The sequence below is a fragment of the Myripristis murdjan genome, chromosome 23 (assembly GCF_902150065.1).
Source record: "Myripristis murdjan chromosome 23, fMyrMur1.1, whole genome shotgun sequence".
In the NCBI taxonomy this organism is placed as follows: Eukaryota; Metazoa; Chordata; class Actinopteri; order Holocentriformes; family Holocentridae; genus Myripristis; species Myripristis murdjan.
Genome location: NC_044002.1, coordinates 10,288,412 through 10,316,242, shown reverse-complemented (window position 1 = coordinate 10,316,242; position 27,831 = coordinate 10,288,412). Strand labels below are relative to the sequence as shown.

Genomic DNA, 27,831 nt, shown 5'->3' with positions numbered 1-27,831 from the left:
CAGCTAGTTCCCTCTCTTACACACACACACGTCTATCTGTATCTGTCTTTATCTTACTCCCCCGCTCTCATTCTCCCATTCTGTAAATCTCTCTCTCCCTCTCTCTCTCTCTCTCTCTCTCTCTCTCCATCTTTTACTCTGTACTTCTCTCTGTGATCTTCTTGTCATGCTTTTCCTCCTCAAGCTCCATCACTCTTCCTCCCTCCCACCCAGTTTCCCTCATAAGCTCCTGTTCCAAACATCTGTTAAAGCTTTGAACTCGATGTTGTCCGTCCTATTCCCCGCTGACTCACTTTTCTCAGTTTAAACTGCTAAACTGTGCAAAGCGGTGCCACATCACACACCCTCACTTGGCCATACAGACACCGTACAGTGTGTGTGCATGCTTGCAGCTTATGTGAGTCCTGTGTTGAACTGTAACGCACTGGAAACGCATTGTTGCACCACTCCTCAGCAACCTAATAATTAGGAGCTCTGCAGGTGAGTGGCAGCTGCCTCGGAAACCATGGCAACCGCAGAGCAAGTCTTCTTGGATGATAGATGGCAATTTGGATCTAGAAATGCAAGCACCATGAAATCCTCTATGGATACAGTGTTCTCTCCTTGCCTCCTTTAGGAACTGTTCATTGAAAATACAAAAAAATAGATAAATTTTTTGTCACTTATTCTAAACGAAGCTGTTCGTCCAGACAGAGTGTGTGATTTGGTAAGGTTTCCAGTATGTCATGACCTTCCCCACCTCTCTATACCCTAATACACCAGAAAACTGTTTGTTTCTGCCTCCTGGGGGAATAAATTAGAGACAGATTGATACAGTTTGATGGTGTTCTTTGGTAGGAAATAGTTCCCAGCATGCGTTGCCCCAGAGCGGTGTGGATTATTTCTCTGTGTCATCGTCTATATCGTTTTTTCACGGTGTGAGCTCCACAAAAGAATACCCATCCAGCCCCACTGTTCTGGTGTGAGGGGAGTCAGACGGGAAACCTCACCAAATCACACAGAAATTATCTGAATGGACAGATTGCACTAGAGGGAAGTAGGAAAATCAGCTTTTTCAAAATTAATTTTACATGAACCATTCCTTTAAGTAATTACAGACTGGATTTCCTGGATTGTTAAAATTGTTTAGAAATGTATAATCGGCAGCATTTTATGCTTTCAGCATGTTTTGGGAGCAATATCATTTTGTGACAGAGCACTGTTTTCCTTTCTAAATGCCTCTTTGTTTGGTAATGCGATGTCAAATTACTGTGTGCTGCAGCCTACACATCAGGCCTGCTACTCTTGCCCACAGTTTACTAAGGAGCCTTTTATTCTTAGTAACTGGCAGCTCCCCTACATTAATTAACACTTGAGATTTGGGGAGTTATCAGAGCTACAGTCTAGGCTGCCAAAAACCATGATGACCATGATGGTCCAATACATTTCAACTCGAGATTATTTACACTAAAGCAAAAAGCTAGCCAGTTGAGCTTGTTTCTGCCTGTGGTGGACAGCTACAGTCAAACGCTAATCACATAACCAAGTGCTTTATCTCTCTCTGAAATTATTCCTGAGGAGTGAACAGCGCCGACTGGGAGCGCTGCACCCCGTCTGTTGTTAACACACAACGATTTATTGCTGTGATCCCCCCTTCTCGACACCAGGCCACAACACTGGGACTCATAAACCCAGGCACGTGTTAGAGGACAGACAAAACACACACAAACATGTGCGAGTATGAGCACGCCAATATACACACATGCTCACACTCTCCCAACACTGATTGCTTGGGATTGATGAGCTGATCAATGGCCTATTCCTGTCCCTCTCTGGAGACAATACAGCTTCACAGAGGGCCGCAGGGTTAAGTGCAAGGACATGGGAAATCATCAAGGATTAGTTTTGCAAAAGCTTTCAGGTCCTAAAATCGCCTTTCTATCTTTCGAAAAAGATGATATTAATGCTGATGCATTGTTTGGAAGCCTCTAATATAGATTTATATGCTTTGGAGCTCCATTTTGATGTTTTGGGACCCCATTTCTTATGATTTGGGTGTTGGCTTCAGAACGATGATTACTTTGTGAGTGTGTGTGTGTGTGTGTGTGTGTGTGTGTGTGTGTGTGTGTGTGTGTGTGGCTTTCCTTCGGTGTGACTCATCTGTGACAAGCCCCAGCTTAATCACAAGGGCCCCCCTGCCTCCTCTCTGCAAGGTGATGACATCACCACCTGTGACGCACCACCTTGACAACAGGTGTGTGTTGTCAAGGATTCATGAACAGCAGGGGTGTGTATGACTTGATCTCAGCACCTCGGCATTGTCTCTCACCCCTCCCTCTCTCTCTCTCTCTCTGTCTCTCTCTCTCTCTCGCTTTCTTCTTGTTTTTTTCAGAAATGATTAGACACGAGAATGTGTAAATACTTATTTGACTCCCACTGCTGATGAATGGGCCCATTAGACCTGCGAGCCGCATGGGTTGAGATGTCAGCTGCTGTCAATTCACTCGAGGAAAAAGGAGAAAGAAAGAGTGAGAGGGTGGGATGCGGTGACAGAGGCAGTAGGAAGGAATGTGAAAACCCATTATACTGGTTACCCAGGCTGCTGAGGCTTTTGCTCAAATCCCGCATTTCACTTCAGCATAATCTGCATAAAGACATGTACAGTAATGCACTAATGAGACTGCTGAGTTGAACTGCGCAACACTATTTCACATTATTTCCAAAGTACAGATGGAGTAGCAAAAAGATGAAATAACAGTTAGGAGGTCTAGCCCTTTGTTGTGACTGGCTGAACTACTGACCTCTTTGAAATTGCTGTAAAATATCCACTAAACAAGACCAAGACCAAATAACAATTAATTTGAATATTTATATGCCAATCAAAAATCATCCCTCATACTGATACTGATGTGTTGCTTAGTAACAGCATTGTTTAGCTGCTGTGGAAGATCTATGTTTCTTGGGAGAAGAATGACATTTGTTTCCTTAAAACTGTGATTATTATTGATTAAAAGTTAATAAGTGACAGCATTTCCGCATATATTAATGTTGCGTTGCTGATCTGGCACAATAGTGATTAAAGGCCCCCCTCCAGTGACTTCATCAGACTCACATGTGCAGCACCTTAATCAGAGCCTGAGCTGGTGGTGCCAGCTGTCAGTAATTAGTTGCTACTCCCATTCTACCAAATAAACCAGCAAATGTAATTGTACTGCATGTTTGACATCACTGGAAGAGGTGTGTTTATACCTGTTGCTCAGGTGAGACTCAGTTTGGTTGAGGCTGGTGATAATAGACCCCCAAGATCTAAATGGAACAGAGCCTTACTTTAAGTTTCAAGTGACCCAAGTCTGGAAATTTCTGGAAGAAGGCTTTGACTCTGTACCTGTTTCATGAAGGCTTTTACATTTGCCGTGTAAGGAGGTCCTTAGAAAAAAATCTGCTGCATGAGAAAAGACGTGTTTTCTTTGGTGGCTGCAGTAACAGCTGTGTGTTGGGATGCGATCGAAGGAGAACTGGGTGGTTTGTTTGAGTAGCGATAGCCACCAAAGTCCTGAGCAGACAAAGAGAAACGCTCCATCTGCAGAGATAAAAATTTCATCAGCAGGGAAGAAAGAGTCATCGCGTTTGACTGACAAGCGAAGAGCAGTGCAAATATGCCTCAGCGACGGCTCCTTAGCACCAAAGACTTCCCCTCCCCTCTTTAAAATGTATTCAACATTTGTGTTTTTTTGTTTTTAAATTCAATGATATGGTACTGGCATTTTCTAAAACACTTTATGTTGTGTTTTGGTGTTTTTTTTAGAACAGCGGAAGAATTGCTTGTCACAATGTGAAGTGGAAGTCAGTAAAGCCGAGGATTGTTGCTGGCACCGTGGCCACTTAGGGGACAATAACTATAAATATATTTGGTCAGCAGCAGCTTTGTCATCACTTGCCTGCGACCTGCTCTGAGTGTTCTTACCTCACCTACACCTCTCCAGTATTTTCACTCCTTAAATTCATTGGCAGGGTGGCAATACTGTTGTTGAACCAATCTTGGGCAGTGGCTTTGGAGATTGGCTCAAAGACAATGACCAGTAAATCCAATTAACAGTCCTATTAACAGTCAAAATCTCCTTCCCATGCCCTTCACCAAAGCATTAAACAACATCCCTGAAATAATACCTGCTGACAATGATTTCAGATCCCTTCATCATCATGAAATTGGAAACTGGAAGGCAAACTGTTAGGAGCACCTGCTCTTACAGTTTCCTCGACAGACCAGATGGATTGAGGTGAAAGCTGTGATCCCTTACTGACTCCATCAATTAAATCCGCTTCAGCCATGACAGGGAGACCTAGATGAAGGAGGTGACACGTTACAGGGACACTGCTAAGCCTTGAAACAACTGAAACACAAAATGCAATGTGATCTTACAGAGAAAACTGACCCTATTCAACCGAGTCAAAGTTACAAATATGTGTATGTGTATCTGAGGAACTGTAAACACTTGTGTCTGCAGTGTGGCCTTGTGCTGGTGTGTTTTTGTATTGAACAAAGGGCTTAGATTGACTTATATAACTCCAAAGCTATGTTTTTGAATCACACTTCTTTCATGTCTTCAGAAAGCGGGGAATGTTATTCATAATGGAATTTGGCCATAAAAGAAACCGTCTATGCATGCTCTATTTCTCAAACACTGTACAGTAATTATATGTTTTGTGTAAAGCTTAACAGGGATACAGCTAAGACATCCAGTCTCCTTCTTTGTGCGGACTGCTTTCAACAGATGGTGGTGTCATCGCATCTCAATGCAGCTTTAGAGGTGTTTGGAGCTGCTAGGAGGAAGAAGTATGCTGTGGGCAAACACTAATGTACTTCGGCCTGGGATGAATAATTGATAATGAGAGTCTCTTTTGGGCTTGTTCGTTTGTTGTCATTTCAGCTGATTGCAGTTCAACCACGGGGTTGACTGTGAGCCGTGGCTGCGCTCTGTGAGTTACAGCAGGTCTTCATGCACTTGTGTGTACAGGAAAACAGCTTACCGTTCAGAGCCCTGTGTGATTGGCCTATCTCTTAGGAGAAAAGAGGATTAGGGGGAGTGCACCTCCTTAGCGTGCGCGAGTGACAGAATGAGTCTGTGCATTTGTGTGTCCTATATTGCATAAACCTGTAGTCATATGTGTTTGTGTGCATGTGCGTGTTCATGTAGAGACGGGCACACCCCAGCATGCCCCCCCCATGTGCTTGTGCGTGTGCATGTGGGCACAAGGTGGTAAGATTGCCACTGTGCCTTTAAAAGTATTTTTAGTCCAGGGTGTCTCGCTGGTCAGCGGTCAGGGGAAATTGGCGTTGAGGGCGGAATTAGGCACTTGCCAGGCTGTTAATAGGGATGGAAGTGGCTCAGCCCTAATGTAGCAGAAATTAAACGTCGCTTGCAGGTACAGTGTCGCTCAGGAGCCTGCCCACCCTTTGACTTCAAGGATATACACACTCTTTCACACAAACAGTCCACAAAAGTAAAGGTATGTAACTTCTTTTCTTGCGCACTGGAAAGACAACTACTTGTTTGTGGGGAGTGAAAGGGATTTAGAGACATAAAGCTGCCCAGAGAAGGCTGTAATAGTTTGAGACAGAAATTTAACCTCACCATAGGGGGAAAAAATATCTGTTCTGGGACATACGCAGTCCCAAAAGTACCTTAGGCCTACATAGGTAGCTTTTGTTAAAGGTATAATTGTGAAAATGGGTCCCTTGTTGTGTTTGGTTTGGTATAGTTTTTTTTTACTTGAGCTGCACTGTTCAACTTCCACTGCTATCTAGAGCAAAAGCAAAGGGCCTTCGTTAGCTTGTTTGCCTCATACCATGACTGAATATTCAAAATTAATGAACACAGTGCAGTGTGTGTTATCTGGTTACCAGACTCAAATTACCTTCTGCACCAGCCCAGCAACACACAGCAGCACACACACGGTAAATAGCCAAGAATGAAGAAGCTGACCAAACACTCATTGAATACAGTACATGAGAAACATTTCATATTGTGTTTGATCTGTGGCTATATAATACAAATAAGGGCCTTGGCCATGCGGCTAAATAAATAAATTGCAAGATGAAACAGGAGGTGATAGCATTGTTCATCAGAATGTAGACTGTTTGCAAGTGTGTGTGTGCGTGTGGGTGTGTGCTTGTCCCCAAAACCTGTGCTTGATGTTGTGTATTTACACCTGTGTGCGTGTGTGTGCATATCTGTCTGTTTGTGTGTTACGCTGCGCATGACTGCCTGCCTCAGTCGGTGTATTTACGTGAATGTGTGGGTGAGGTACAGAGAGAGAGTGACAGAGAAAGAGAGGGAGGAGGAGGAGAGAGAGACGGCAAGCACGTATGGGTTACTTCTGCCTCACAGCGTCGAGACAATCAGGCCATGCTTCAGCAGTCAGTGGGAAGAAGGGGAGGAGCACAGCTATCTGTACGCTACCATCATTTATCACTGACGACAGAAGCCAAAACTCACCGCTGCCTACACACACTCGTACACACTGAGGTGAGGAGGAGGAGGAGGAGAAGGAGGTGGGGGTGGAGTTGGAGGGGGGCAGGGAGGCTGAAAGGAAAGAGGCAGAGAAATATGACATGTGCAGGTGGGTAAGTCGAGGTGAAAGAAAGGGTGTGACGTGGTGATGACGAAGAGTGGAAACTAAAAAGTGAGAGAACAAGAATGGAGAAAAGTGTGGCCCTAACTTCTACCAAGGTCAACAGTATATTCACTGTATCACGAGGTTTCTTCTAAATACTTATGAAATTATCATATTACATGGTTACACACATAGCACTCTATAAAAATACACGAGTTAGAAAAAAGAAACTATTATAGGCCTATAATAGGAGAGGTAGGTGACCTAGTGTATCAAAATTGTCATTTTTTTTTTTACTGGATTTATACTAAGAGCTGTACTGTCACAATGTCCAAAATCCTTTTTTTTCAGCTGCGTTTCCATGTTTTGAGGGGAAAAAATGCCAAAAATTCTGCACTATTGGTCCTATCAGTGACTGTGGTCCCCTTGGTGTCTTGTCAGGGGTCTTCTCCTCCACCTCTGCCCAGAGAGCAAGCGCTCTGAGCTGGGTACACAGAGGACACATCTGCCCCTGAGCTCCACAGGCACACAGAGAACGAGCTCTAGCTGTCATATCACTGCACGTCTCCCTGATGTACAGCAGAGTGGACGTATTTTAATATCATACCCACTGATTCTTGAGACTGGGTTTGCATAGACCCTGTGCTGTGCAGCTAAAGATAGGGGGTTGATGTAATGCAACTGCCTTATTATCTTGTCTTTGGTTGACATGGGCCCACATGAGGGTGTCATGTTGTAAAAATGTAACATACCTCAGTATCGCCTTCTCATTTGATTTGGAGCTTTTATATTGCACTCATTTGATCACACCTCACACCCCCCACAAAAGCACCAGTAATGACTTTATGAAAAGGGATGAGGAGATAAACAATTCACTGAGATTTATGAAGCTACATCGCAAACCCAGCCTTTTCATATAGCTACTTCATTGTTCCAGCTTTGTTTTTCTCTCACGTTTGAGAAAATGACGAGGTCCAATGCAAACTGTGCACATCCACCAGTGTAAAAAGTTGATGCCTACATGTACAAAATGATTGCTGTTATTCAAGGGCTATTCTTCAAAAAAAAAAAAAAAAAAAGTCATCTTGAGACATTTACCAGTAAACTCATTATTAAGATTGGTGTGTATCAAAACATGAAATTGAATATCGACCGGTGCATTTCAGGTAGTGTTTTTCCCAAAATGGATACACAGCAATTTGTGCTGTGAGTTGTAAGGCCAGCTGAGGAGTGGATGGTTAGTGCTTAACCTTGAGGCTTATGAAGACACTATCAGATAAAAAAAATAAAATAAAATAAAAGGTTTTAGACATGGTGAAAACATTTAGTATAATAAAAATGGAAGGCAGTCTGTTTCTGTCTGTCTTTTTGAATGAATTTCCACGAGCCAGCTCTCAGTGGGTCCCCAAAGCACCTGACCTACAAATAGCTACAAGTGCAAAGCAAGCTGACCCGTTTTGTTAAGAGCCCCAGCTACTTTAAAAAGAAACCAGAAAAAAAAAAACACCACTGAATAAAAATCAATGAATCTAAAAGCATTAGCGGTCCCCACCTCTCCTCTATTTTCCACTCAAGGCTCGATTCTTAAAACCATCAAACTAAACACATTTAGAGAAGTTTGTCCCCTTTAAAAACATGTTTTTTTCTTCTTCCTCCGGTGATGTCTTCTGATCACCTGTCAGAGGCGGAACATGCGCGGTGGGGAGGAGAGCGGAGGTGCTGATGGGGAAGTTGCGTCAAATGACCCAGTGCCAGCAAGAGAAAGACCGGAAGTTAGGCTGTTTTGCCTTCGACATAAAAGCGAATGTTACTTTGGTGGGAAAATAAGAATTAAGCGTAATGGTGTGTACAGCACAAACAACAGCTGCGACCAGGCCTTTTAAAGTAGACATCTTCAAGGTTGTATGCTTTGTTGCTTTTTTGTGATTATTCTGCATTTCATAATCCGTAGTGAAAAGAACATTTCAAAATAATAGCTAGATAGAAAAATAATAAGCCTAATCTACTAATAGTGCCGATTTGAATAATCTATTCTTTTTATGTTGGATTTGTCTCTCTCTCTCTCTCTCTCTCTCTCTCTCTCTCTCTCTCTCTCTCTCTCTCTCTCTCACTCACTGACTCACTCACACACACACACACACACACACACACACACACACACACACACACACACACACACACACACCCTACAATACGGGACTGTGAGGGTTTTATTTTGTAAAATATTGCCGGAAGTGCTTGTGTAATTGTGGGTCACTTGACACTACGAGAACAGAGACCCCCTTACGGAAAACTGTGGTTTACAGCTGCAGAGATGCGCGACACAGAAAAACACAGAGAAACGAGGGAAATGGAGAGACGGGACGGGGGAGGGAAGTAACGACGGGAAACACATCACCTGAGATGCTCCGACGAACCGAGGGACACCGTCTTCGCCGCGCATTTTGGAGATAAAAACGCAAAGAGAGATTGGATCGCGCATTGATCCCGAGTAGAGGGGACGGGAGGGGTCGATCATGGGGAACGAAGCGAGCCTGGAAGGAGGCGAAGGGCCGCTGTCTGGGCTACCGGAGGGGCTGGTACCTGACGGGAAGGGAGGCTTCGTCCGGCTCCCCGGTGGGACGGAGGCCGACCTGAGCCAACTCAGCGAGGAGGACAGGAGGCAGCTCACCGCGGCGATGTCAAGGGCGCAAAGCAGGCAGTCCGGAGGCGCAGCAGCTGCACGAAGGCAGGGCTCTTTGTATAGTATTTGTTTGTCGAATCTACAGCACACTACCCGCATAGTAATACACGAGAGAGGCGTGAGCGGCCGTGCTTTGACAGTGTGTCTGCAGGTCGTGTGCACAGCATCATTTGGGAAGCACAAGACTCAGAAGAGGCAGAGCTCCAGTTCACGCCCATTTATAATCCTCCCAAGCGCACCAAGAAATTATCCAATTCCTGGTGCTCGTATAAAGGGATTATTATTAACATCTGCTGCCCTGAATGGCTGAGAAAGATTATTTGTCTAATTAATCGGGGTGCATGTTATTAGCTCTACTGTGGGATGGATGGATCCGTTTGACGAGCCGCTTTTGATCGTTTTGTCACCGCATCTCACGGCGATACTCAAGCCGCTCGTTCTCACTGTTTTCCTGCAGCTGAAATGTCTGGACTGGGCCTGAAACCGACGACTTGTTTGTGTCAATGTCTTGCTTCTTCTTGGCTTGTCTCAGTGTGAGATCAGTGGAGAGAGACACACCTCCAGTATTTGTGCGAAATAATCGAAATGCCTGCTGGGTAAAAAAAAAAAAAAAAAAATCTCTGTCGTGCTCAGTGTTTTTTTCCACTTGAGCGACGCCTTCGCCCCCCAAAAAACAAATACGATACCAGTACGAGCTGTTTGCACATTAATTTAATTTCATTTTACCTACTAGACTGTCTAATTTTGAATTTCGCCCTAAACTGGCTTTTGCATCGGTTGTGTAAAGGGTTGGGTCTTAAATGGAGAGAGGGAAAGCTCCCAGTGAAAAAAAAAATGCCCCCAATTCCAGAATACCTCAGATTTTGTTTAACTCTCGTAATTGCCAACGATATTCCCAACTCCTCTGTAGAGCGGCATCACAGAGCGGCATGATGTGCGTTATCACTAATTGCCTCTATTGGTGGTGACTTGTTATTTATATCTGAGCTGGAAATGGGGGGAGGGGTGCATAAATATTAATATGACTAAAAATAGCACAGCTAGCGCAAATGTCATCACTCATAGATTCCCCTCCTGCTGATTTTGAAATGTTTTCATTTAAACGGCAGATGTCATCTTGCGGTGTGAGGAGGCGCATCAACCTTGGAATGAGAGTGTGGTCGCTGTCCGTGGTGCTGAAACACTCTGCTGCCTGGATCAGCCTTGAGCGGGCACTTCAGCAGCGCTACTTGTTGTCTTTACTCAGTCGTGTCGTTTATTACTCATCTCCTGGTGCAAAGTAATCAGGATGGTATTTGTGTTCACTCGTAGCTTCAAAAATTAGATTAACTCTGGCTGCATCTTCTTTTGATGACCACGTTAACAAAACAGCAATGGGAAAAGTAATGATAGTGCTGTGGCATGTCATGGGGTTATACACTGCCGCTTGACAACTGATGCTTAGACAGTTTTTATCTAAGATCACTTAAAAAAAAATCATAAATAAGTGGTAACTCTCACCTGAATATAACATGAGATAACATAACAACATAAATAAGAGAAATGTTATTGCTCCTGCAAATAAATATTTCTTAGACATCCTTGCAGAAGCACCAAGGACATACAAACAGCAATTAAAGTAGGCAAAACATAATAAATACATCCTCATGGAATTAAAACAAAACAAAACAAAACAAAACAAAACAACAACAACAACAAAAAAAAAACAAAAAAAAAACAATCTGGTTAGCCCACTAAACACACCATACACACATCAGACAATGAACTACTTTCCAGCTTGCTATTGATTTGATGCATTTCTCTAAGGTTACCATTGACGTGCATGGTCGTGCTGGGCAGTGGATGCTGGTTGCCTGTGATGCCTCTCAATCCAAGCTAACAAAGACATCTCAGCTTACGCCCATGGAACCTAGTGTGTCCCTCTTTATCTCACTGATCTACACTCCATGTCATTCAGCAGTATTCACTCTCCTGTCAGCTTTACCCCAGGGCTGCTAGCTATACAGGTTTTGTGTTCAGTGATGTGTTGAAAGGAGCTAGTGCTAGTGGTGTTAACTTGTGACATTAATGTCAATGATGTGCGGGCAATCCTACAGTCTAGGCAATGGAGTAATATCCTGAGTGATATATGCTTGGAAAGATGAATTGGCAAGGGGATTCAGAATAATGTGATACCATAGTGGGCACAAAATTGTAGTAAAACACACAGTACATCATAATTGTTGTCCAAATTACACATCCACATTAACTCAAAATGTTGTCTCTGTATTATGGCCTGTAGGCAAGTGAAACAGTTTTGTTTCAACATTAGTATGCAGCGTACATGCTTGTGTCTCATCCCCATACATTTCATACTGATGATATCATATTCTACGCATAGTCATGGAGCCTAGATATATCTTGGTATGAAAAAATATCAGGTTTGTGAACATTTTTGTGATAGATTTTGCTCATGTCAATGTCATGTTGACATTTCAGACTTTGTGAGTGAGTTTGTTCAAGCAATTTGATTCTTCAAATTGCTTCAAAAGCTGTAATTAATAATACAAGAGAAGGATCTATTTATGTTATCTTCTTCATTGGCATTTGTTTCAGCTGCTCAGTACCATTATAAATTAGCAGTGACGTAAGCAACATGAAGGAACATATTACAAGACTATCCAAATCTTCATTAGGTCTTCTGATCAGCTGAGGGGTTTGTGTTGATTTGTGTTATGTTTCTCTGAATTCAGATCAAAGAGACTGAATGGGATTAATTAGGTCTTCTTATATTGCCAGTAGCAGCAAAAATAAATAAATAAATAAATAAATAAATAAATAAAACCTGTCTCTCTTTCTCTCTCTCTCTTCCACAGACCTTCAGAAGCTGATGCCCAGCAGCGTTCCCAGCAAGTAGGATCTGGGGCCTCCAGGGGCCCAGCTGGACTCAGTAAGAGCCTCACTGTAGACGCCTTCAACCAGGGTCCGGCTGGCAGGCCCACACCAGGCCGCAGCCCCTCCTCCCTCAGCCTCCTCGAGTCCCGATTCCGGCAGGAGCCAAAGGACCCTGACACCAAGTCCAGCGGCATGTTTGGCTCCAGCTTCCTCAGTGGGGCCAACCCGCTCAGTGCCGTGTCGTCTATGACTTCCTCTGTCTCTTCTTCTCTGTTTGGAGAGGATGAGGAGAGAGATGCTTCTGGGGCCAAGCAGAAGGGCCCCCAGCAAGGCCCAGGACCCAAGGGACCAAAACAAGGAGGGCCACAAAAACAGGGTCAGCCCCCCTCTGGGCAAGGGCCAAAGCCAGGGCAGGGACCCCCTGGGCAAGGGCCAAAGCCAGGTCAGGGACCCCCTGGGCAAGGGCCAAAGCCAGGGCAGGGACCCCCTGGGCAAGGGCCAAAGCCAGGGCAGGGGCCCCCTGGGCAAGGGCCAAAGCCAGGGCAGGGACCTCCTGGGCAGGGGCCCAAAGCAGGCCAGGGTCCACCAGGCCAAGGACCCCCAGGACAACAGGGACCCAAACCAGGACAAGCGCCACCAGGTCAAGGGCCCAAACAGGGTGGTCCTCCTCAGCAAAAAGGCGGGGGCCCTCCACAAGGACCTGGGCAGGCTGGACCCAAGCAGCAGGGACCACCTGCACAGCAAGGGGAACCAGCTAAGCAAGCAGGGCCCCCTGGTCAGCAGGGGCCTGGAAAGTCTGGAAGTGGGCTCTGTCCACTGTGCAAGACCACCCAGCTGAACGTGGGGTCCAAGGAGCCGCCTAACTACAATAACTGCACTGAGTGTAAGAGTCAGGTCTGCAGCCTGTGTGGGTTCAGCCCCCCAGACTCGGCGGTAAGAGAGCTATTACGTCTCTTTGCTTTGTGTTGTTTTGTTTTGTTGTGTTTTTATGTGTTTTACATTTTCATAACTGACTTCAGAAAGGGTTTATAGTAAGTTTTCTTTGTTGCCAGCACTTTGTAAAAATATCAGTCACATTTTTCAGAGGATTTTCAAAAATAAGTCCAATCACTACAGGATTTGCTGGAAAATTGACACATTCATCTTATATAACATAAGACAGCCCATGCTATTATTCACAAGAGGTCATACCAATTTGTGACAGCAGTGTTCAGTTTTCTTTGTGTGAAACAGAATATCCAGTCAGTTTTCTCACTCCACATTACATGGCAAAAAATATCCAACTGAAGTCTTTTTTCTTTTAGAAATAGTGAAATAATGTGCCAGTCGGGTGAGATAATTTCACTTGCTCCTCATGCAGATCAACTTGCTTCAAAAAAGGGAACAGCATTGGAAGCAAGTACTGATCTCACCCCACACTGGCAGATTAGTTTCCTTTTTGAAAAGGAAACACAATTTTTAACATGCAATGCCAGAAAAATGAGTTGTTAAGATGCATATTTTTGTAGTGTAGTTGAATCCAGTAGTAGCTTGTTAGCATATTGCATGGTTAAAAATTCCCTCAGTCCAAACATGACACCGAAAGTCTGGCAAAGGAAAATGCGACTCATAAGAGTGGCACACGATTTGAGGAACAGAGGGACCATATGGACCCAGGGAATGTTGATCAAGGTGACTCATGTCATGGCCACAGGAAGATATTGTGCCAGCCAGTCAGGACACTCGGCCACACATTGTCTGTAAACTCTGGTGGGCTGTGATGCAGCACAGGAGAATGACTGGTTCCCTCTGAATGAGCTTCTTCTAGGGATTTGTTATGGATCAGGGATGGGATCAGTTCTTTCTCAGTTTGATCAATTCAGGAGCTGAATTTTGCTCAGTTTTCAAAAGCTGGTTTCAAAAGCTGGCCACCATAGAAAGGCTCTTACTTTTAAAATGACAAAAAAAACCTTTGAAAATAAAGGCTCTATCAATATAATTGAGTTGCTGATTCAATGCACATTTTAAATTCCATGAACTGACCCTAACCCTGGTATGGCTTATATCCATTAAGTGCCATTATACACAGAAAATGCACGCTGTTCTGCTCTAGATAGTGATCAAACTGTCAACACTGGCCCTTTTAAAAACTGTGGTTTGTACACAGTGGAAACCAGGGGATATGCTGTACACTAAACAAAGATAGCATGTGATGGAGCCAGGCTTGTTGGGAACAGGTGTGAGATATATTGTCAGAACAGAGATAATGAAAGGCAAGCATATATCATGTTCTGCTGTACACCTATCATAAAGGGAAAAAAGGAAAATATTGTTTCACTGACAGTAGTTGCGGTATTGCAGACTCTCCTTGTATTATAGTCACTTTTTATCATAGAAAAATGATCAGGCAGATGAACCTTTTATTGCTGAATGAAAAGAAGCTGTTTGTAGAATTAATGGGTTTTCATTTTTTCACTTAATAAGAAAAATACCAACTGTTGTATTCATAAAAGATCTAATTTTCAGTGTTGCCCTAATATACAGTTTCAACGTCATTGTAGGTTTAAGAGTGATTAGTATTTATGCAACAGTTCCCACATTTGAAATCCCTCATGCTATTAGAATTGGCATGTGAAAACAGGATTCCACATCATTTGAAACGGCCTAATTAACAGACTTGTTTTCTCTCTTAATGAATTTGTCTTTATATTCAGCTAAAAAAGCAAGTGGTTATTTTGGGGGCATGTGATTGTTTGTATATATAGTCATATACATATATAATGACTGTGCTCACTACAGTGTCTTTTGTTTCTGCACAGGGTAAAGAGTGGCTGTGTCTGAACTGCCAGATGCAGCGAGCAATGGGGGGCATGGATCCCCCTGGCATGATGAAGCCCAAGCAGGGCTCAGCCCCTCCCTCACCTCAAAGACAGGCATCAGGCAAACCGGGCAAGCTGCTAATCAAGCAGCAAAGTACCACTGACCCAGGGTTAACGCCACCAACAACACCCAAGCAGAAATCCCCAGGCCCTACCTCTCCAGGACCCGTATCCCCAGCCTCCTCTGCGGCAGGATCCCCAAAAATCGACCCTAAAACTGGCCGCCCAATTCAGCAGAAATCCAGCCCGCAGCCCTCCCCAGCCAAGGCCAAACAGGAGTCTAGCTTCTTTGGGGGTTTGGGGGGAATTAGTCTGGGAGGCCTTACAGACGCAGCCAAACCCCCAGCAGCTGCCTCTCAAGCTGCTGAGTCTGTTACAGGGAAACTGTTTAGTGGGTTTGGTGGGTCAGCGAAGCCCCAAGGGCAGGCCACACCAAAGCAGGAGGAGTCAGTGGCTGGGAAATTGTTTGGAGGCTTTGGAGGGTTGACGGAAGCACCAAAACCAAAACCACCAGCGGCCGCTTCTCAGATGTTTGGCTTTGGATCCTCTCTCTTGAGTTCAGCCACTAATCTCGTCACTGGTGCAGAGGCATCAGATTCACCACCTGGGTCACCCCCGGACTCCCCCGCTGACTCAGGACCAGGTTCCCCTCCCGATTCTGACCCTGGCTCACCCCCTGACTCCCCCTTCTCTCCTCCGGGGTCTCCCCCTGATTCTGAATCCGCTCCTGACACCCCACCAGCTAAGCCCAAGAAAGCCCAAAAATCCTTTTCCATGGAGGATCAAGAGAGGGCCCCGGCAGCTGAACCCACTCCAAAGGCAACTGAGTTCACTCCCCCAGCTTCAGCCTCCGCAGCGAAGGAAAACTGCCCCCTCTGTAATGTGGAGCTGAACTTGGGATCAGCTGACACACCCAACTACAGTCACTGCACAGAGTGCAAGAAGTTGGTGTGTAATCTGTGTGGATTCAATCCTACGCCTCACCTTGGAGAGGTAAGAAACCTGGAATCTCCCATCTCAAAACAGATAATTTCACTCTCATCTGACCGACCTTTGCTGGTTCCAGGAACAGCTTGCTTGCCTTGATTACTCAATTTGCAGTATTCTTCAGCGCTGCAGCTTCCTGTGCTCTGCAATAGTTACTCAACTTGCTGCAACTACCAGTAATTTATGTGCTCTGTCCTATATAAATAGAACGAAAACATCCTCTGGATGTTTCCTTAAAATAGGTCACTGTTAAGATGCCATCAGGAGTGATAGGAGTGATAGTTTTTCAGCTGTGCATATGCCACTTACCACTAGTGGAATAACAGAATAACATATTATTAGTTAGACTAACACATTAGGCTTAGCCCAAATTAAGGTGTATGTCATTACATCTGCGTGTTTGACCACTGAGTGGCTGTATGCAGTCAGTATGTTTCATTTTGAAGGGACAGCCTCCATACTGGCAGTTCTTTTTTTGCAACAGGGGGCTGTCAGAGATGTGAGGTTAAATTAGGTTGTCTAAATGGAAGTTTCATCATTGAGGAGCACTTCAAACAATTGACACTTGACTCTGAAATGCAATACTGTTTGTGTGTGTGTGTGTGTGTGTGTGTGTGTGTGTGTGTATGTGTGTTGGGTGTGTGTGCATTTTTTCCTGTGGATAGTATGTCTTTGCATGCACGCACACACACACGCATACATTTTCCTGTGTGTGTTTGTGTATGTGAGTGCATCTCGGTTCATGTGGACATAGGCTGCCTAATAAGGGCATGGAAACCAAACACCTTTGGTCTCTTTATCCCGTGGAAGTGGGTTTGCCAGTGTTATCACCATGCATTGGTCCATATTGAAGCACCATTACAAGGCTGTGTGTTGAGTTCCAGAGAACAGATGGTACCCTGTGTAGGTTCAGTATATTATGGCAGTGGTGAAGTGGCTAAAAATCACTTATGGTTCAGTGGTTTCTCATCATGCAGTGAAAACATATTCATATATGCCATACCCATGGAAAATTACATGTGGAATAACCTCTGTTGTGTCATTATACCACATAATTTATACACTCTGTGAAATAAAGAAAATCACAAGCCGGTCTGGGTTAAATGAACTGAAGGTCATTAGGAATGCATGAGCCTATCCTCTTGAAACAGACTCGAACATGCAAGTCAGGTCGTGCTCACGTGGTCGGCACCTCGCAGGCTTAGCAGGTATATCCCGACTTCACGTGTTAATCACTGAATTTGTTGGTGGTTTTAGTTTGTTCCTTTGGTAATCTGCTGTGGGTCTATTTCTGGTTCTCTGAGGAGTTCTGAGGATTAAAAGGGTACACTTCCAGATTTCTCTTCACATGGTAAGACCTGGACTTGGCCAGCACTCCCCTCAGTACAACTGTCTATGCTGTATATCATCATCTAAGTATCCAAACGAGAGCCATTCTCAAACTACTAACACCCACTGGAACTTGTATTGGAATCTTCCCAGGAGTAAATCCCCAGCCTGACCAAAATCTGGAAGAAACTAAGCTAGAAGTGGTTAAGTCTCACATCAAATTTCAGGAATAAACCATTTGTTATAAGAGTATGGATTACTCACAAAGAATGATATTTCCCAGAGGCCAATTATTCCTCACATTAGGTAGAGTACAGCCAGTATCTGTGAACATTAACAACTCTCTAAATAACTAATTATATCATTATCAGCTTTAACCTTTGAGACTGAGAAACCAGTGCACAGCCTGGACTGTGAAAAGCAGAGCAACACTGATAATAATATAAAGATATTATGATACTATCTGACCTTTCATGCCTTCACAAGCTTTAGATTTTTGTAGTATTAGCACTGTAAACTGTATTTGCCCTCACTGCCAGAAAATTATGTTGGCTGGAGCCACAGACATTGTCTGTTTTGCTGTATATTAGTGCGGCACTGCAGCTCAATGAACATGACACTATTTCTTTCTTTCTGTGGAAGACAGTAGTGAATGTTTGTTAATGTTGATAGAACTGTCCTGGGGCAGGGTCACCGCATTCACCCTCCGCATCAGCGCCACTCCGAAACAAAATGGCTGCCATTTGTTGTATAATAATGACAGCACCATTAAAGACTCGATATTTCTCTCAAGTTTGTGATTCTTGTCCCTCTCTACGGCTCTTAATTGCATACCCTTGCTCAGATAATGAGGAGCTGAGCGACACATTCGCTTAATTGAGGCCAAGCATGGGGAAAAGTGTAATTATGCTGGAGAGATCAGCATCCAAGGCAGTGATGCTTTAATTGGATATAGATTAGCCACTTCAGCACCATCATGTCTTAATGTGAGAACTGTAAACTCAATTTTGCTATGAACAAAGAGGCATTTGGATTTTGAAATTATGGTTCATAGACGCATGATGCAGGAGGTGGTGATTTCTCAAGGTAACTCATTTGCATGTTCATAATATAAACAGCAGTGGGCTGTGGAGTATGGCTATAGAAGATCACCTCCTTCCTGCTCACACACACACACACACACACACACACACACACACACACACACACCACCTTGGTTGAGTCATCTAGCCCCTATGTACTGTACTTTGCCTCTGTGTCATTTGCTGTCATAATGCTAGCTGTCAGCAAAGATTCATTTGCTGACACATGTATGTGGGTCAGTGTGTGTGTGTGTGTGTGTGTGTGTGTGTGTGTGTGGAGGAACTGAATACAAAAATGTGATATAGGCTTGGCAGATTTGTGTAAGGAGATTGCTTACAGTCTGAAGGGCTATCCATCAACGTCATGTATGCCTGTACTATACGGTGTACTTACATAATGCATACATTTGTAGACTTGTGAGAGTGTGTCGGTACTGTAGGTGTGTGGTTAGGTGCAGCCGGTATGTTGTTGCATCATAAAACTGTAAAAACAGAGAAAGTTCAGATTCCACGTGTACGCATTTGTGTTGTTTATGTGTGTGTGTGTGTGTGTGTGTGGGTGGGCGTAATCTCTGTTTCCTAAAAGGATTTAAAGGGCAGCAGGAAGCCTGTGGTTTCTGTTGAGGCGTGATCCCAGACTCAGGTAGCCATGCATAATCCCCATCAATATGAGTAGCGAGAATAGACCCCCTAGCAGGAAAACAGCTCACCTTAGTGGTGTGTGTTTTCTTTGTTATCTCCCATGCGGCCTCTCTTTAGCTCTCTCTCTGTTACTTCCTTCTTCTCACCTTTTACAGCTTCACAACTTGGATAATTATTATTATTATTATCTGTGTTTTATACCCTTGTTCTCTTTGTCCTTTTATCTTTTCCTGTGTCTCTAAAGCATCGGGCGAGCCTCTTGTCAGCAATTTCTTGGTGGTTACCCTCCTTTTTAAACACACTTTTCTCCATGTGTGTGATTGTCGGACTCTCCCTCGTCGGGGCTGTTCCTTTGATGCAGGGAACGTCTGCAAAGTGTGTGTGCGTCTGCGCGCCTATTGCTAGTCATAGACGGTGCCGTGGCTCACGCTCCATGTCACGTTGCCCTTATTACACTGTACCGATCATGTCAGTCAGAGAAGTCTTTTATGTAATACGAGAGGAGCTCGTCGATGCTAACAAGCCTGAACCAAAGTATGGAAAGCTGAGAGAGGCAACAGCGCAGAGCATATCACCCACACCGAGGAAAAACAACTTTATTACCAAGATCGATGGAATGAATTAAATATTCCAGCCCACCCTTTGTATTCTCCATATTCTGAGAATTATGCTGAAGCTTAATAAAAATCCATGCTTCATTTGGCCGCCTGCAGCTTAGCGAGATCCAATCAAAGGTACACAGAGGTGCAGTTTCTTCTTCTTCACATTGGCCCTCGCTGCCCTCCCTCGCTTTAAGTCTGTTGCTGTCAAAGGTGCTCCGCAATTTGAAGGGTTTAATTTCGATATCCATTTTTATATCCATTTTGGAATATTTTTGCAAGATCAAATCTCACAGTTAATACTTCAGAGTTACGGATGATGCTATCTTTCAAAATTAGAAAAACAGCTATAACCTGTGCAAACCAGTGGGTGATCAGTTTGGGAGAGAAAGGCCGTTTTATTTGAGAGGAGGGGCCAAAAATGTGATGTTTTTATTGGCTTAAATTTTTGTTCACACCTGTTTGTTTTCAAGAATGTAGAAGTAATGGGGTTTTGATATAAACAAACAGCAAAAAAGTAAATTCATTAGCGTTTTTTGTTTAAAAAAAAAAAAGTGATTATTCTGGAATGGGAAATCAGTTGACAAATTCAAAAAGTCATTCATTTCACTGTGACTTTAAAATGTAAGGTGGTACTGTTCTACTGTTTGTGTGTGTGTGTGTGTGTGTCTCCATGTGCACATATATGTTGGCAGGCCTCCATCCTGCACCCGCTGCCCGTCTGAATTCATGTCTGTGTCTTCACATATCTCACAGATGTGATATTATAACACACACACACACACACAGACTCTCGCTACATGGTGCTTCCTGTGTCCTGCTTCCTCATTGTTATTCTATGTTCATGCCTACGCCTCCTCCCACACTGTGAACCTCCTCAGCCTAGCACTAGCAGATGATCAAGCGCCGCTTCTTGGTCCCACACCCATGTATATGTACATCAAGAGCCTTTGATATCATTCAGCTGGCACACAAACACAGATCACACTCAGTAAAGGACGACACACACTCTCAGCTTGGTGTAGTTTGCTTTTGTCTCGCTATAAGCCACCACTTCTTGAATATACAACCCACATGCTATTTGCATCTGTTGTTTATTTTGAGTAAGTCCTTGTGTGTGTGTGTGTGTGTGTGTGTGTGTGTGTGTAAACCGTGCTAATCTGTATCTGCCCCATACAGTCCAGTTGCCTCAGCATCTTTCCTGCTTTCCAATCACTTGCCCAGGAGACTGAAGTGTACAAAAATAGTCCACGGCTACAAAAGAGCCACAAAGGCGAGAACACAAGCTACTGCAGGGCAGCTCTCTCTCTCTCTCTCTCTCTCTCTCTCTCACACACACACACACACACACACAGTCTCCTTTCCAGTTCTTTTGTGCTCCCTCTTTCATAGCTCTTCTTTTGAAAGGGTCTCTGCAGCAGCAAGCTACCCACAGAGCCACACAGTCTCCCACATGCCACACTAGAAGACTTGAAATGGATGGTATTTTTAAACATTCAGGTGTGTGTGTGTGTGTGTGTGTCTGTGAGTGAGAGAGAGAGAGAGAGAGAGAGAGAGAGAGAGAGAATATCTAATAGAATAGAGTATATTCTTAAAAATGTTAGTGTGTATGTCGGTGCAAATGAATAACATTTGTGTATTGCCAGATATACTGTATAGCACATGCACACGGCATATAACTGCATGAGAGATAGTGATTACGAAGGCGTGCGATGTCAGCCATATCTTTTGTAGGTCAGTGCTGCCGTTGCCAGGTCTGGGGCCTTGTCAGGATTTTGCCTCAGTCACTAAATTATTTAGCTTTACATCATATTTCTCTTGGTACTTTTTGAATAAGCACCATGGCTGTCATTGTGTCACTACATAATGCAGGTTCCCTCTCTGTTACAGAGAGATGAAATGGTTCCCAAAACACACAGCTGGGTATGTGTGTCAGTATTTGTGGGCCATGTTTTTTTAGTGGGTTTTTATCAATGGGGAAGGGAAAACATGTCATTTCCAACTCTAAATTATTTAAATTACTTAAAATTTAGCACTGGGAGTGGAGGCTCTCAGCTAGATATTCCATATATGATTCCAGTTGTATTCCAGTCCATCTCTTGATTAAATGTCCATCCACTTGGTTATGAAACTAATTGCAAACAACTTATTGCAAGTGGTTTAATAATGATTTAGAAATTGCTATAACAGAGCCGGATTGTGCTTTTTTTTTTTCTTTGCAGATCTCTTTCTAGCCCTTCTAACAGAATGATTTCCAATTATCCTCCTTCTACTTTGCAAGTGCTTGTATGCTTAGCAAAGGCCACATTTTAGCCACTGGCCCATTGGTGCCAAGAAGAGAGGGGGGGAAAAATGCCAAGGCATTATGTGTGCCAGCTCTGAGTCCCAGTGAGACAGAGAAGCAGGGATAGGCAGGCAGAGACAAAAACACACACACACACACACACACACACACACACACTTGCACATGGCCTCATCTAGTTAGCACAAGCTGTTGTATTTGCGTCATGACTATTTCAGCTATCTCTAACACCCCACCACACAAGCACACAAGCATACGCACACACACACACACACACACACACACACACACATACAAGTCCCGCTAGATAATTTGAGTTGAACGGTGCAGTCGGTTTTGTGGATGGAGTGTCTGACTGCTACTCCCTATCTAGAAATTGATGCTGGGTATTTGAGGCCAAGCAGAGCCTGGATTTGGAAATGGCTTCAAGTCAAAAAATCACTTGGGTGTATCTGAGTTGAAAACCTGACAGGCAAGTGGATAAACCCCTTTTGATGTTAGAAGGTAGTGCCTTTCAGTTCCTGTTGAAAAAATGTTTTAGAAGAGGATGGGGGGATTGCAGCTGGAAAGAATGACAGATGGTGAGAGACTCAGAGCCTGAATCCAAGCCTACAAATCACTCTTTCTTTTTCATCTGCAATTAAGTAGTAAGGTGGTTGATGAGCAAACCCGTGTGAAAACAAAAGTGAGTCATTCGCAGAGGTTCATCCAGCACACAGGGCACCTACTATGAAAATAAACGATTTGAGAGTTGCAAGACGATCCAGACAATGATGAGAGTAGTGGAGCACTCGCGCTTGTCGCTGAGGACCGTGGAGTGAAAGAATAGACAGATAACAGATAACATTTGAATGTGGAGTGGAGGAGGCCCGAAATGGAGGAGAGCAGAGAGGAGGGAGACGACTATGACAGAAAGACGAGTCCAGCAGGGGAGTTGAGGAAAGGGGTGTCACAGAGGATATGAGTGCCAGCTCATGCTGCCCTGAGCAGAGCAGACCCTGACAACCTGACTATTGTCATTTGTTTTAGCACTCGTGAGTCATGACTGTGAGTCACCCCAGCAGTTTCTATAGGCAAAGTTTACCATCACCCAGACACATGTGATGAAACACGAGCCAGAACATCAGAAAAGATATTTTTAAAGTAAAGGAACAACAGTAATTATCTGTAAAAGTAACTGAAAGTCAAAATAGTGCAGTTTTAGTTATGATGTTGCTATGCTTATGTATTTAACACTCGCTTAACTAAAGAATAAATCACATGGAGGTGTTTCAGATGTTTCTGACCTGTACTTCCCTCCCACAACCCTCAAAATTTTGCTCACATTGAAACATCGCTACTTATTTTCTGTCTTTTGCGCCTTCACCTCTCACGCCATATTGCCTCGAAACGAAAAGGTAAAACAGCAAGCTTTCATGTGGTTTTCTTAACTGGAACACACGGCTCCTTCCTCCCAACCTTTAAACTGAAAGGAAGAGTGGGTGGGCCTCCTGTCTGTCCTCCCTGCCTCTTTCCCTTCCCTTCTTTGCTCTCTAATACCCCAGCAGCACAGGCAAGCTGGCACCTTACACCTGTCCTCCTGTGCTGATAAGCCTGGTGGTGGCACACACACATACACACACCCTTGCAGTTGGCACGAACTGACATAATATGAGAAGTAATTGGGCATAATGCAGTCTGAAATATACATGGGTGGGTTTAGGAGGATTAGAGGTTTGATTCCTGCTAGGGCCACCCCAAAAAATATGTGTGCCCATTTTGCATAAAAGAGCCGACTACATGGTATATGTAGCGTGTATGAAGAGTGATCGATGCAAAAATGTAAAATAAAGGTGCTGAACCAGGACTTCAGTGCTCTGAAATGTTATTTTCTGAAAAAGAGAAGACAAAGCTATATTATAGGCAGTGCCTGGAGAGAGAACACTGAAAATACTGAAATCTTTGAGTGCCTTCAGTGCAAAATTCAGTAAGTTGCTGTATTTCAAATGAAAATTCTTACCCACGCATACACATTGCGAACTGGGCTGTGGAACGAAAAAGTGACAGAGAGAGAAAACACCCTCAAACATACTTCTCTCTCCTTATTCCCCCAGCTCAGGGTATATATAGGCACAGTCTCTCACCTCCCTCTTTGTGTCAGATCCACTTCAAACACACACACAGTCACACAACCGCACACTGTCTCTCTCTTTCTTCTTCTTCTCTCTTCTGACAGGGGAATACCAATCCGCAAGGGAGCACCTCATCCTGATTTTCTTGTCAGAAGAGAACAGAAACATTCAGGCTTGTATTTGTCTTGTGTCAGCTTTGAGTTAGCTGAAAAAAAGATTTGTGGAGAGAATAGCATAATTAACGTTGTCTCGACCTTTATTTACCCAGGGAATGTATGCTGGTTTTCAGCAGCAATCTGCTTCGCTCTCAGTCAGTTACATAAATTCACATCCGGGAGCTGGCCAGTACAGCCACAGTCTTCCAGTGCTGGTTGCTGAGCAGCTTCACTGGAGCAAATGAGGGTTAAAAGTGCTTCCCTCAGAGGCTCTTTGACAGCTGCTTTTGACTTATTCAACTTTCCAGCTCAGAGTTTCGCAGCTGGCCTTGGGATCCAAGCCAACAATCTGCTGGTCTCAAGCCCAGTCCTCGAACTTTGAAGCCACCGCTGCTCATATAACATTTATTTCCATGATTAAAACGAGTATTACATCAACACATGAGCATGAATCCCTTGAAAGGCTGCTTACAGTACGCTGAAGCTGAGATGTGAACATCTATAACAGCAGGACATTTATGAGGCAGGAGATCTTTTTTGGCTTGCAGAGGAGCTGATGCGGTGCTGTTCCGCTTACAGTCTAGTGCATTATAATTAAATTGGCCACTCAGCATCCCTCCTCAATGAGAAAAGGGCAGTAACGTCCCAACTTTCATTCTGACAACTGCTTTGTCACCAGCAGGTGAATTGAGCACCACTGCAAAACACTGGTCATTCAGTGATCTTGCAGACTGACGAAGTGACCGGGCCTTCCAGGACACATCCGATTGCTTTATTTATTCATTCATGTATTTTTGGCTACGATGAAAATGAATAGGGGTTCTGGTTCCTGATTGCCAATAATATCATCCATTAAATATGTTAAATTAAGACAACCGAAATACCACAAGGTGAATGCGTTACATGTTTTATCGACTTAATCTATTTTACATATGTGTAAATTTATCGGCTGTCAAAGCAGAGCTGGAGACATGCCCTCAGCTTCAGTATCAGCCATTGTAATGCTAAGCTAGCTAATGCGAGCAACTTTGGAATTTTTTTCCCACTGCACCTTAAAACTTGCTCCCGATGAGTTTTTCCCGTTCATCTGGTCAGGCGTTGTAACTGGAAGCTCCAAATCATGTTGGTGGTCTGTTGAAATATTGGTTTACGTCGAGTCATGTGGTATTCAATACATCTGGACTTCAGTGTTGCCAGGATGGATCATGTGACAGGATCATATGAGACCAAGACTCAATAGAAGCAAAAGCATGTGGTTTGCTCACTCAGGGATTTATATGTATATAGCTCTATCTCTATCTCTATCTCTATCTATCCATCCATCCATCTATATAAATTTGTGTGTGTGTGTGCGTGTGTGATGTCCATCGACATATCAGTCTGTCCTCAGCAACATTCTAAGATCATTTTTGGCAGTCACGGCGTGTAGCTTGTCCTGACCTCCCATTGATTGAATTGCAGATTTAGAGGGTGGTAATGTTAAGCTTGTTGGCAGGAACAGGCATTGAGTCACCTCTGATGGCCATCAAGTCCTCTCTCCTCCCCTCCCCCCTCCCTCCTCCTCATGCCATTTTTCCCCTGCTGCCTCTCCCTCACAGCCCATCTCCCTCCACCATGCCTCTTCCTCTCTCTCATCCTCTGCACTCCCCCTGTTCCCCCCACCTGCCTCTCTGTCTTCCTTTTCCCTCTCATCCTCACTTCCGCACTATTATAACCCTGCTCTTCCTCCAGCATCTCCCTCTTCCCTCTCATCCTCTCGCTTCCCCTTCCTTCTCCTCCCCCCTCTCTCTCTCTCTCTGTCTCTCTGTTGTCTCTGTGCCAGGCTCTGTCTAAATTTAGACGGGCAAAACCCTCGCAGGATCCCTTCTCGTAATCAAAGGGCTGCACCGACCTTCACAACACTCCAGCTCCCCAGAGATTGGAAACACAACCGAACAGGGGTGCAACCCATTTCATTGCGATATCTGGTTACAGTCTGCGGTTTTCAGTTTTTCTTGTTTTAGTGTCCTTGGAGGAAGTTTGAGGAAGATGGAAAGTTTGAAACACTCGTCTTGGATGCCTACTAATTCATATTTATGTGTCTGAGTGTGTGTGTATTGGGGCTGTGGGGGTCCATGTTGTCATTTCCTTCTCCTGTAACAGGAGTCACTGATGTGAATGTGTGTCATCAACACCGTCACAAAGTTCCTCTTCTCTATGGATTCTGCCTTGTATCAGCTCTTCGGTACATACAGTGCACACATAACTCTCTAAAACTCATTTCTAAGCTCTCACTTTGGTTTGAAGGCAGCACTACACAAGAATTTAATGTAAAAATAGACCCCCTTAGGAGTATGAATCACAAAATAGGGCGGCAAAGAAGAGAGAAGAGCGTCTCATCCCCTTTAATTGAGATTCCATGGATTCACCATATCTGCCAAAATTAAATTCTGGTGCCGAGTATTTACACAGGTGGGAAATCTTTTCCTCCCTTAGGAAGTAATGAATAAAACCTTAAGAATAAAGCTGTCTCTTTAAATGGAGCAAGTGAGCACTTCATCCAGAGAAAGCTGGATTCATTAGTGTTGGATCTTTTGCCTCTCTCATCCCTTTGGTGTCCTTTTTGAATAAGGCCATCACAAAGCAGCATAAACACAAAGTGCAAGCATGCTGTCTGCAGGTTACTGACTGGTCACATGACTTGATTTCTGGGTATTAATGCTCAAATTTTCCAAACATCACTTGGAGCTTCCATTGTGCAAAGTTCGTCCAGCTTTAACTGAAGCCAGGAAGCCACTTCACCACTTAATGACTTCATGACCTTTTGTGCTTTGAGTGATTGCTGAAAAGCACATCAGCAGGAAATGCTTAGGAGATGGCCATTTAGCACCAGTGACTTAAATTAACATCCCTGTTCTGACAGGGAGGTCTCTGTCATTCCAAATGACTTAAGAAGAGGTGATTCAGCTCACACTGTGCTAACACATACCCACATATCTTAGGGGTTTGTGAGTCTGTGTGTGGGACCTCTGTATGTGTGTTTGTGCGTGTGTGTGTGTGTGCGTGTGTGTGTGTGTGTGTGTGTGTGACCTTGTCTATGTGACGGGGCAGCAAAGCCTTTCACTTGGAGATGGCAGGGCCTGAGATGGCTGTGGTTGACTGTGGCTGGCTGGATTTTCAGCATTTCCTATCAGCAGCCATCCCTCTCTGGCTCTCTCATCCTGCTCTCTCTGGTGTAATAGATTAAGCAGTCAAGCTGGAGAAACTCCCATTGCAAGTCCTCCTTGGGGGAGCGGATGGGAGGGATCATATTGATAGCACATGTGGATGCATATTCACCCCCGCACACATACACATCTTCGTCCATGTGCTGTGTCTATCATCATGTCTGAGGATTAACCAGATTTCTGTTGAGTCGGGAAATATAACTCACTGCTGTCAGCAAACCTCAGACATGGAGGGAGAAATGGCTCTGTGGCATCTCCGTTCCCTATTCTTTAGCTTTGGCCTCTGTGTCTGTCAGTGTGTCTATATTTCTAATTCTTTCTCTCTTCTCCCTCTTTTTAAAATCACCTCACTTCTTCAGTCACCTTCTCATTCAGCTTTACTCCTCACCTCCCCACACACTATCAACCA

General features: G+C 44.1%; 1 protein-coding gene across 1 annotated transcript in view; it reads left to right on the top strand.

Moving 5' to 3' along the window:
• Positions 1-9,110: 9,110 nt before the first annotated feature.
• pcloa (piccolo presynaptic cytomatrix protein a) overlaps positions 9,111-27,831 on the top strand; it is a 55,601-nt gene continuing 36,880 nt past the window's right edge. Inside the window, exons 1-3 of the mRNA XM_030046428.1 lie at positions 9,111-9,334; positions 12,133-13,084; positions 14,950-16,002. Coding sequence (XP_029902288.1) covers positions 9,111-9,334; positions 12,133-13,084; positions 14,950-16,002 — 2,229 coding nt within the window. The remainder of the gene's footprint in view (positions 9,335-12,132; positions 13,085-14,949; positions 16,003-27,831) is intronic.